Source organism: Bos taurus, chromosome 3, assembly GCF_002263795.3.
Source record: "Bos taurus isolate L1 Dominette 01449 registration number 42190680 breed Hereford chromosome 3, ARS-UCD2.0, whole genome shotgun sequence".
NCBI classification, from domain to species: Eukaryota; Metazoa; Chordata; class Mammalia; order Artiodactyla; family Bovidae; genus Bos; species Bos taurus.
The window spans coordinates 35,935,595-35,947,835 of record NC_037330.1 but is presented as its reverse complement, the minus strand read 5'-3'; the positions used below and the strand labels follow the sequence as shown (position 1 = coordinate 35,947,835).

The 12,241-nt window shown below is 40.1% G+C and overlaps 1 protein-coding gene across 8 annotated transcripts in view; it reads left to right on the top strand.

Moving 5' to 3' along the window:
* The window catches only part of NTNG1 (netrin G1), a 369,041-nt gene that overhangs the window by 273,124 nt on the left and 83,676 nt on the right, over positions 1-12,241 (top strand). For all 8 annotated transcript variants that reach the window (XM_024989814.2, XM_005204200.5, XM_010803237.4 and 5 more), the window contains exon 4: positions 1,707-1,879. In XM_024989814.2, the coding sequence (XP_024845582.1) occupies positions 1,707-1,879 (173 nt within the window). The remainder of the gene's footprint in view (positions 1-1,706; positions 1,880-12,241) is intronic.

The following is a 12,241-nucleotide window of genomic DNA, read 5'->3' as shown; positions in this document are numbered from 1 at the left end:
ATGGCTTCCCAGGTAGCTCAGTGGTAAAGAATCTGCCTGCCAATGCATGAGATGCAGTTGACATGGGTTTGATCCCCTGGAGGAGGAAATGGCAACCCACTCCAGTATTCTTACCTGAGAAGTCCCATGGAAAGAGGAGCCTGTTGGGCTAAAGTCCATAGGGTCCCAAAGAGTCAGACATGACTTAGCGACTGAGCACACACGTACATGCGTACGTACAGACATTGTAGAGACCAACAGCAGTTCTTAAAGTATCTTATTTTCTTGCCTAAGAAAGAGTATTGTTACTTTTCCCAATTCATGACTTCTGCCAAAAAAGAAACCAAACGTCTTTGTGAAATTTGACTTTTTATATTTTTGTCCTCATCCCTGGAAAAGGTAAGACTAGTTTAAAGATGTGTACACACACACATATTTTCAGGACCTGACCCTGACAAATCTTGGCCCTTTATTCCCCAGGTCTGTGTGTCCAAGTTCTTTCCTTTGTATGGACACTTCTCTTCGCATATACATTGTTCTGACCTCTGATCATAGACATTCTGTCATCCTGGGTTTAACTTCTCCAGAGGGTGCAGCTTGTGTTTTGTATGTTATAGTTTATAACCTGCTGCCTCAACGAATATCAAGTCTGACTTTGCAATTTTACAGTCAGAGACTTTGGATATGCGAATGTATTTTTGTGAAAATTGCATATTCCATTGTTGCCTCTCATATATCACAGTTTTATTCACGGGCACCAAAGGGAAGACCTTGGCTAATGACCTCAAACCCCTGCCACACATAGGTTTTTCTAGTGTTCTAAGCACCTTTTTTTTTTTTCCTGAATCATTTGACCCATTTATGCAAGACCTTAGTGATTATTTTACATGAGTAGGAAATCTGAGGGCTTCCCTGGTGGCTCAGATGGTAAAGAATCTGCCTGCAATGCTGGAAACCTGGATCCTATACCTGGGTTAGGAAGATCCGCTGAAGGAGGACATGGCAACCCACTCCAGTATTCTTGCCTGAAGAATCCCCATGAACAGAGGAGCCTAGTGGGCTACAGTCCATGGGGTCCCAAAGAGTTGGACATGACTGAGTGACTAAGCACAGCACACAGGAAAGCTGAGGATTACTCAGGTTGGGTAGAGGCCTTGGTGGAAAAAATCTTGGCCTGAGAATGCCATTTTATAGCCCCAAATGAAAATATCTGATTGTAAGCTATTGGGATTTATAAAATATATCTGAATAGTAAATTGTATCAGTGCTTATATTTCTTTTTAAACAAAGAAGAATTGTCCTTCTGGTTTAAGGAAAAACAGAAGATGACATTGTTCTTCAAACCCAGATGTGTTGTTGTAGATTTGATAATAGCACAGAAAAGCCTCTCATTAGTGGCAAAATTTTTCATATCTTTTGGGAAACCCTTGATTTCTGAGTACAGTTGTCTTAGGGGAGCCTCAGACCCCACTGAACTGACTGGTATTAGGATTCCGCAAAGCGTGGTATGAGGTCAGGCTGTATCATAACCCCACATCCACCCTCAAAGACACTTGTTAAAAAGATTCTGAGGGTGGGGCCTACAAATCTACATTTTAGCAAGTCTTTAGGTAGCACTCAAGCACTGCCGACTGTGAGAACCACAACTCTAGGAGATAGTTGGGTAAAGCCTCAGTGATCTCCAAGATCAGTTTGACTTAATGAACTCTTGTCTTCCCTCTGCCTAGGTGCAAATGCAATCTCCATGCCACTGTGTGCGTGTATGACAACAGCAAACTGACCTGTGAATGTGAGCACAACACTACAGGTCCAGACTGTGGGAAATGCAAGAAGAATTATCAGGGCCGACCTTGGAGTCCAGGCTCGTATCTCCCCATCCCCAAAGGCACTGCAAATACCTGTGAGTAACTTTTGCTTGGTAACACCGTATTCTCTGCACGAAGAGCTGAGAGTTCCTCTCGATTTCACTTGCAATTGTGCTTGCACTCCTTTTCTGGTAGTCTCATTCCTCTTCAAAATGCAGCCGAAACTTTACTCTCTATTTTGCCACTTGTAAGCACATTTCAGCACTTGGATCATCTGTTAAATTCAGTCTTCCAACATTGACATCAGTGTGTTTGGAAATGATGTAAAACCACAGAAGAAATTTTGTCTAAATGGATGAAACAGGAGCTTTTTTTTCCTTCCCCAAATTAATTTCTAAATTATTAGTTATTTCTAAAATAACAAAGCCATTCAAAAATCTGAACTCTGGCTTAATTTTAACCATAGAAATTCTCTACATGTTTATAATCCCATTTCCCATACTGGGCAACCTAAGAGATGCTTTGTCTAAAAGATGCTTCCTTCTCTATATTTAGCTACAGCCTAACTTTGTCCAGTGAAATGGTTGGCTTTTTCCAAATTCCAACAGTTGAGGTCATGCCTGGCATGTATCCTCTTAGGAGAGGCCACCTTTTGATAAAGACCATGACTCTAGAGCTGCAGGGACCACAATAAGAAAAAGAATGTGTGTGTGCATGTGAAAAGAGCACAGGCATTATCTGTGTGCACAGGAACTGTGAGAGATGCCGCGTTCCCATTCATGTGGGCGCCCCTCTGAAATCCATGAACCTCCCGAAGAAGACATGTCCTGACACACTCAAGGAGAGAAGTGATTACTTCCAGAATGAACTGCCCAATCCCATCCATGGACCAATTAGCCACTCACAAGAGCCCAAGGTTTGATCTCTTTTAAAAGTAGAGAAGGGTGAGGTTGAGAATTACACCCATTCAAGTATGAAGTAACAGAAGCAGCAGAACAGTGAGCAGAGGGAGAATAAGTTGAAAAGCCACCAGCTCTGTCTAAGGCTGCCAATGTTACCAGGCACTTCAAAGCAGCTCCTGTGAGAAACCAAAACCTAAAAACTAATATCATAGGAACCAGGACCTTATCAAGTTAAGTATAAGAGTAATGGACCAAGTAACAAGCCATAAAGAATGGGGGCATAAAATTATGATAAAATTTTTATGAAGCAGGGAAGAAAATCCTTCAAAGGTTAAAAAAGCACCTCTTTGTTGAGGGTATTCAGTTTCTTTCTGCGTTAAAGAAAAAAAATGACAGTCTAGCTCCTAAAATTAATACATAAAGCTCTGTTGAGAAGAAATGTTGAATTTTTTTTTCAAGGTGGCTTTATTAATGGAAACTCTGTGGGGGTTTCCTCAATTGCTGAGAGCCATCAGCTCATTTCAGTTCAGTCGCTCAGTCACATCTGACTCTTTGAGACCCCATGGACTGCAGCATGTCAGGCTCTCCTGTCCATCACCAACTCCTGGAGCTTACTCAAACTCATGCCCATAGAGTTGGTGATATCATCCAACCATTTCATCCTCTGTTGTCCCCTTCTCCTCCCGCCTTCAACCTTTCCCGGCATCAGGGTCTTTTCCAGTGAGTGACTCTTCACATCAAAAATATTGGAGCTTCAGCTTGAGCAATGGTTCTTCCAATGAATATTCAAGGTTGATTTCCTTTAGGATTGACTAGTTTGATCTCCTTGCTGTCTAAAAGACTTTCAAGAGTCTTCTCCAGCACCACAGTTTGAAATTCTTTGGCAATTGTTTGGCACTCTACCTTCTTTACACTCCAACTCTCACATCCATACGTGACTACTGGAAAAACCATAGCTTTGACTAAATAGACTTTGTCGGCAAAGTGATGTCTTTGCTTTTTAATACCCTGTCTTCTTTAGTGGGACAGAAAGGAAGAGAACAATGTTCAAAACACTTGCTAGCATTCTGGCTCATCCTCAGGGATGAGCAACTTGTCGAGGCTTCTAGAAAGGCAGCTGGGACACACTGCTGTTGAAGGCATTGGCTTCTATTCTAACACAGCCCTGTTTTTTCCTACCCATAACTGTGTTACAAAGTCTTGCTTATTTCAAGATATTTCACTGGAAATACCTTCTGTGCCAGCTAAACTTTTTCAGTGTAATGAATTTCTTGTTATAGTCTCTATGGAAATGACTTATATACCCCTAATATTATGCATATTGCAGACCACGAGTTCACCCAGGTCAAAGTGCAACCTCTTTCAGTTTGCCTTGTGGATTCTATTGTCTATCCATCCCTTAGCTTTTACTGACCTTCTCTAGACTTTTCCCCATCTCTGTTAAAATAGGAAGGTGACAGATGGACAAAATGTCCAAGGAGGTTCAATTCAGTTTTTCAACTCTCAATATAGAGGAAGCTAGCTTAAAGATTTTAAAATAATCTGCAATGGTCCAGTCTTGCAATGAAAAGAACCACTTTAAACAAAATCTCTGCCACATCAGACTGCTAGCAAATGTCCAAGGGTGAAAGTAAGCAACTTAGTGGTTTAGTACACGGGTTCCAGGATCAAATACTAGTTTGTCCATTCACTAGGTTGAAAAAGTAACCTTGAAAAAGTAAAGTATTGACCTCTCCAGCACTTGGTTTCCCATCTGTAATGTGAGGATAATAATAGTTTTTACCTCATAGAAATTTTGAGAGAAGTGAATAAGCTAATGCATGTGATGTGGTTGGCATAACACCTGTCACAAAATAAGTGTTCAAAAATAATTTATTTTTAAGATTTTCTTCATAAGGCAGACTTGTCAATTATTTTACAGTTTTAATTGTTGTAAAACATATTTCTTAACATCAATATTAAATGTGTCCTAATTTCCAACCACTTTTTCTTTTTAAGTCTTAAAACACTATATTAGCCTCAGAGTCCTTTATTGTCCAGGTTAACATCATCCACTCCATTTCTCATATGATAAGATTTTCAAGTCTTGTACCTGGAAGTCCTGTTTTTTTAGTGTGGAAGTTTAAGCCAAACACAGGACTTCTAGCACTGTGTTAGGATTTTCATGTCATATTGGCGTTTTTTTGCACACATGCATACATGCACACACTCACCACGTGCATGCACTTACACACATACATGACTGTAGCTGGTACAAACCAGTCCTCAAGAGGAACACTTAGGATCAGCTGTATTTTAATACAAGAATACAGAACCTAAGTAAAATGGAATGGTTACAGTCTCTGATTCCTCAACACCAACTCTTCAGTAACCTAGAAATAACACTCATATTGGATAATCTCTGGATTTAGCAGAATCTCAAGCAGCCAGGATTATTTTTGAACAGGAAGATCAGTACCTGCCCACTCTTAGCATAAAAACTAGGAGAGCTTCTTCGCATCAGGAAATTTTAAGATCTCCCTGCAAAGACTCTCAGCCTATCACTCAGAAGATCCTTTAACTGAGACCTTGCTGGAATCCTAGGCTTGGAAGTCCTAAATTCTGGAGCAACGCCAAGGTCATTTTTATATGGAGCTTATAGAGCCAGGAGAGAAGAATATAGAGCTCCAGCCCTCTAAAATACTGCCATCCAATCATTTTCCATTATTATAGACTCAGCAGAGGCAGAAGTAATGACTCTTATGATAATATTTCTATTCATTGTGCTTTTAGAAGACTCAGTAGGTTTTCTTAGTTCTTTAAAGCCATATGTACATATTATGTGTATCAATATATTTCATATTTTTCTACAAAGCTTATGTTTTATCTGTAAGACATCTTTCTTTCTCCCTATTGATCTTCATTCTATTTTTAATAGAATTCTATTTTGAATGTCCTTTCAATTTCATTTGTGTCTTCCAAATAGATAGAAAATCTGTCCAACTTCATGCTTAATCATGATTATCTCGATTCTCCTTGTCCAGCTCATGAGTGAAATTCTAATCCCTACATACAGATGCTGAAAACTTAATTAACCTTTGGGAACTATTATTTCAAAAAAGATTATATTATCTATACCTCTGATTGCCAAACTGTGTCTTATGACCTTTAAAAGAATTCCATGGCTCAAAAATTTTTGAAAATTCTGTACATTTTACTGACTCTTAGATATTCACACTGTGTGTGTGTGTGTGTGTGTGTGTGTGTGTGTGTGTGTGCGTGTGTGTATGTGTATGCTTAGTTACTCAGTCATGTCCTACTCTTTGCAACCCTATGGACTGTAACCCTCCAGGCTCCTCTGTCCATGGGATTCTCCAGGCAAGAATACTAGAGTGGGTGGCCATTTTCTCCTCCAGGTTATCTTCCTGACCCAGGGATCAAACCCACATCTCATGCTTGGCAGGAGAGTTTTTTTAACCGCTGAGCCACCAGGGAAGCCCTAGGTATTCACATTATCTTATTAAAAAATTTGAGCACCCAAAATAATGTATTTTATCCTGTGTTTTCCAAACTGTATTTTTCACGGAACACTTAAAAACTTAAAAACACTTAAAAAAACACTTAAAAACACTCTTTTGGGGACTTGCTGCTGTAAATAATTTCCTCAGTTTACAGATAGAAATGTCATGGAGACAGACAGAAAGCCCAGCTAGTTCAGCTGTATTCAGTCTTTTACTTTCCTCTTACCTACACAGTCTAATATTCTTCAAAGAAAGAAAATTAAATTGGTCTGACATTGACATTATTTGTTTGTTCAGAAATCCAACCTGAATTGTTATACAATACCTAGGGCTCCTCTGAGTGATGGAAAGTAATTTGATGATAGTTCTGTTATTTTCCCTGGTATTAAATTTGCATTGACCGATTTATATTTTCCCAAGTGTACACATGTGTGTCATTATCCAGACGATTTCCTAAGTGCTTTACATGCATTAGTTCATTTCAAACTCAACAGTTTTGTAATGTAGATGCCACTATTTTCATATTCTAGATGTGGAGTCTGATCAATACTAGGGAAAAGTATCTTTTTTTAACATTTAACATTTAGCTGCTGCTACTAAGTTGTTTCAGTTGTGTCCAACTCTGTGTGACCCCATAGACGGCAGCCCACCAGGCTCCTCTGTGCACAGGACTCTCTAGGCAAGAATACTGGAGAATACTCCACATTCTCTCTCTCTAGATTCTTGATAATTTTTGGACACTTACAACTGGTCAACTATAATCAAAATTATAATAATAATTATTATAGTGGTAGCTGTATTTATTAAGCTTACCATAGCCTTTTATATTTTATAAAGTGCTTTACGTACTTTCTTGCAATAAATCTTTCCAGTGTTCCCATGGAAGGTGTAGTGTTTTTGTCCCCATTTTATAGATAAGGAAACATAGGCACATAAAGATCAATAATGTAGGTTTCCCCCGAATCCCACAGTGAATACGTGACAGAGCAAGATTTAAACTCAGGACATTCTGACTTCAGGAACCAAAATGTTAGCAATTTAAGAATAGGACCGTATTTTATTCTTGGCCTTCATAAATGTTTGTGGAATTAATTATTTGATGAATGAATAAGTAAACCTACATAGCCCTGAAATGTGCCTGTGGACGCATTGGCCTCCCATGCATCTTCCCATGTCCCCTGGCGTATGTGACCTTCACAGTTCAGCAACTGTAACACAAGGGCCTTCACTCTCCCCCAGGAAGAGATCAACTGAGATTTAGAGAAAAACCAAGAGAAAGAAGAATCACTCATTTTTCATGGGTGCTAATGACCCATCCACCTATCTAGAGACGGCATGTTGGCTAGCTGGTTGTTAGAGGCCTCCCTAAATGTCTTCCAGGCAGTTCAGTGGTAGAGAATCCACCTGCCAATGAAGGGGGTACAAGAGACACAGGGTCAATCCCTGGGTTGGAAAGATCCCCTGGAGAAGGAAATAGCAACTGACTCCAGTATTCTTGCCTGGGAAATCCCATGGACAGAGGAGTCTGGAGGGCTACAGTCCATGGGGTCCAAAGAGTCGGACACGACTGAGCAAATAAACAACTAAGTGGCATTCACAGCCTTGGTGACTTGACCACTGTTGGGCTCTGGTCACCAGACAAAATCCAATTCTGTCACCACAGTAAGAGAGCATCTGTCAGAGTGTTACTTCCATGAACCGTATGGCCAATATATAAAAACAAATACCTACTGAGTTATTAATGTACAACAACTAGTCCACAGTCCCTTATCCGATGATTATGGGACCAGAGCTGATTTGGAATTAAATTTTTGGTTTAAATTTAAAAAGTAATACAGTGTATATATACCAATACCCACAGTAGAACATCAGGTAGCCCTATTTAATCAAATATTTTAATATTTCTGCAGCAAACCTATGATTATTTTAACTCAGTGGGATAAAGGAGAAGACCACATTCATACCCCTTTCAATCAGGTTTTGTCACCAAATGAGTTCAGATCATATTATGTTGTGATCCAGGTAAACTTTGGGAAAAAAAGTTTTGTGTCTTCAGAGATTTTTTTTTTTTTTTTTTGAGGATTAAAAATAAGAGGGGCTTCCCAGGTGGTAAAGAACCCACCTGCCAATGGAGGAGACGTAAGTGACACAGGTTTGATCCCTGGGTTGGGAAGATCCCCTGGAGGAGGAAATGGCAACCCACTCCAGTATTCTTGCCTGGGAAATCCCATGGACAGAGAAGCCTGGTGGGCCACAGTCCATGGGGCTGCAAAGAGTCAGACACGACTGAGCATGCACGTACACACCAGAGATAAAAGAGGGGGCCTATTTCACTTTTCACTTCCATCCATTGGAGAAGGAAATGGCAACCCACTCCAGTGTTCTTGCCTGGAGAATCCCAGGGATGGGGGAGCCTGGTGGGCTGCTGTCTATGGGGTCGCACAGAGTCGGACATGACTGAAGTGACTTAGCATAGCAAAGTAAGTTTAGCAACAGTATAGAGTGGTTATTAGAGGCCCAAGCTCTGGATCCTGGACCTCTGTATTCCAATCTCAGTCTCCTTCCCAACTGACTGTAACTTTTCGTGCTTGAATTTTTTCCCCAGTGGTAAATAAACCAGAGTATTAATATCGTAGGGTTGTTACAAAAGTTAAGCAAATTAATGCATATAAGATATTAAACTAGTGGCAGTCACGTACTAAGCACACGATGAAGTCAGCTGTTATGATCACTATAATTCCACTGAAATCTAACACATAGGCCCATCCCAGTTTAAACAGCAAATTCTCTCTTTGGAGATAGCAACTATATGGAGAGATAAATTGCATCCAAATGTCAACTTATTCATCCACAATATGAAATAAGTGATACAATATGCAGATTATTTAAGGCCTTATGATCAGTGTATTCTCTCCCCTGTAATTAAGTCTCCTTGTAAAGCCAGATAACAATCAGAAGGGTGCTTGGTAAGTAAGCATGAGATCAGGAAATTTAAATAACTGGAATGTTAATGACATCAGGCTGAAACATCCTAACACATCCGTCCTACCACAGGGTCAGCCTCCCTAATGCCAAGAGGACACTGAAGGTCTGAAAGTTTACAGGCTACTCTTCCATGTTCCTGAGACAGTGCTAGGCCAGTACTGCCACCGCATGCCTGAAGATGTTCTTTTTTGTAGGCTTTACCTTCTGACTAGCTTTTCTTCCAGGTCTCAGATATAGTGAACTAATATCACCTCTGTCAAATCTGTCATATACACTCAGGTCCCAGAGCCCTTCAGCTGCTCTAAGATGACTTAACCATCTTTGATTGGATTGTTTATGTATTGGTTTCTACCGTATAATTCTGTGAGGGCAATCTTAGTTTCTTCACTTTCAAATTTCTGGGAGACAACTCACTGCACCCCTTATCATCAGCAGTTGGACCAGGAGGCAGGGTTGAATGGATGTTGGAAGTAGAACATCCTTTAGAATACAAGTGAGGCCGTAGAATGTTTTCTTAGTCATCTCCTCCCTCTTTTTCAGTTGGGCTTTTTGGAATTAGAGCTCCCAGTTCCTGCAGCCTGGCTATAAGGAGATCTAGTCATTTTCTTGATAGGCCTTTGTCAAACCACCTAAGACGACAATGGTAATATTTTTTCTCAGTGTAAAGTATGCTGAATCCTTATCCTTTCTGCCTTCTTCTTGGTGAATAGCTGCTGAATCTTGCATTGATTCTCAAAAAGAGTTATGGCTTTTAAGCACTGAATTCATCCGCTTTGAAAAATCAATGTTTATTTTTGAGGACTCCATTATGTTGACTTTCTCAAGGTTAACTATGTCCCCTTTAGCCACATACTTGGTGGAAAAGTTAGTATAATTGAAAGAAGAAAGAGGAGAAGGAGAAAGGGAGGGAGAGAGGAGAAAGAAGAAGAAGGAGGAGGGGTAGAGGAGAAGAAGGAAGAAGGGAAAAAGTAGGAGGAGGAGGATGCAGGGAGCAGGAGGAGGAGGAAGGAGAAAATAACAAATTGTATAATTTCACCAGGTTCTCATGCCCCAACTGCAGTAGAATTCCGTAAAAAGAAAAATTGTAAATAAATATGGTAGTGGGGAGGACTGATTGAGGAGGGAAAGATTGCAAGTACCTACAAGCTTATCTCGGGAGATAGTGAAGGACAGAGGAGCCTGGCCTGCTGCAGTCTATAGGGTTACAAAGAGTCGGCCACAACTGAGCAGCTGAACAACAGCAAGCTTAGCACCTTCAGCGTCTTTTGGTCCTTTGGCTTACTCAGTGTTTATGTGTGTCTCTGACTGAAGGAGCATTTCTATTCTGGAAGAAGCAGAAGTCCTAAGCTCATATATCACATATTGCAGAACCTTCCCTTAAAACTTGTTCGTACCTGCGTTTGATTTCCTCAATATAAATTTAGCAATGTCTCAGTAGACAGGGATTAGGAATTACCTGGGCCAGTGTTGACTATAAAGGGGTCAAATAGGATGAAGCCTTTGCTTCTATTTGTGCCTTCCGTTTCCTCTTCTGTAAAGTGAAAGGGCTGAGTAAGATTATTTCTTAGCTCCGTTTCAACTCTCCATTTTTTATCACTCTTTCTGAATTAGCTTATCTGATATCTTCCTTTTTTCCTTCCTTCCTATCTACCTATCATCTGTCTTTCCCAAATGTTTTTCAGATTATTTCAGAGATAGATTTAAGCTAATGAAGCTTAAATTACAGGGTCCCTCACTAGACTCCTTCTAAGCTATAAAAACATTAATTTCATGTCTGGTGAAATTATATATTATGTGTGTGTTAGTCATTCAGTGGTGTCCGACTCTGTGACCCCATAGACTGTAGCCCACCAGGTTCCTCTGTCCGTGGAATTCTCAAGGCAAGAATACTGGAGTGGGTTGCCATTCCCTTCTCCAGGGGATTTTCCTGACCCAGGGACTGAACCCTGGTCTCCTGCATTGCAGGCAGATTCTTTACCATCTGAACTAGTATGGTTTTATACTTTGAAATTAACATTCTCAAAGAGAGCTCCCTGATTTGTATTTGCTTTGGGCCCACAAAATCTGCATTTCCCCCTGATTGGCTTAGGAAAAAAGACAAAAATAAGTGTATACAAACATGAATATAAAAAGAAGGTGTGAGAAAAAAAATAATAGAAAGAAAATAAGCCAAACATTAAATGAATTTATCCGTTGAGCATGAAGCTGACATCCAAGTTTCGCGGAAGGCAAAGTGGTGAGGGGCATATCTTGTACATTGTACATTCTTGCTCTCAGAATGGAGGAAACTTCCAAAGACAGCAAAAGTATTTATGAATAGTGGACTCTGAGAAATGTCTCAGTGGAACATTTTACAGGGGAAAAGATCATCCTATGACCAAAAGTGGTATTTTCACTCTGATAGACACTTTGGAAACATGCAATAAATTTTTGTTCACATATGCACTGAGCAACTTTTCTGTGCTAGGCATCATCCTGGACAGACAGTAGAGATACAGACCTGACACTTACCTCTCAGAGGTCTCAGGCTAACACACAGTCACACAGAGAAGGTGATAAGTTGTTGCTCACAGAAGCCTGCACAAAGAGGTATGCATCACAAAGAACGCGGGCTAATTCACATCAGGGAGATGAAGAAGGAAGGGAAGTAATAACTTCTGAGCTCAGTTTTAAAGGTAGAAATACTCTTTACACAATAGTTGTCACTTCACAAGGAACACTGAAAAGCTACCAAGACATGTCTAGACAATTTTTCTGAGCATAATCTGACTGTCATTCCTGTGGTTTACAGGCAACCATCACTGCTGTGATTAAATTGCATTCATTGATTCAGCACTTACAGATGCCAAAGAAACCCACCTTTCATGAAATGAATTGTAGCCTTCCTGTCTTAGTTTCTTAAGCACTTGAAAGATTTCTCATGACTTACTCATAGCCTTTTCAATGCAGATAACTGGTTATTAAATTCTTTAGTTGTCTGTAGAGAACCAAAAGCAAGGTATTTGAACATTACAATAAGAAACACGGGGGAAAAAAACATTTGACAATATACTAATGGACATCCCTTGGT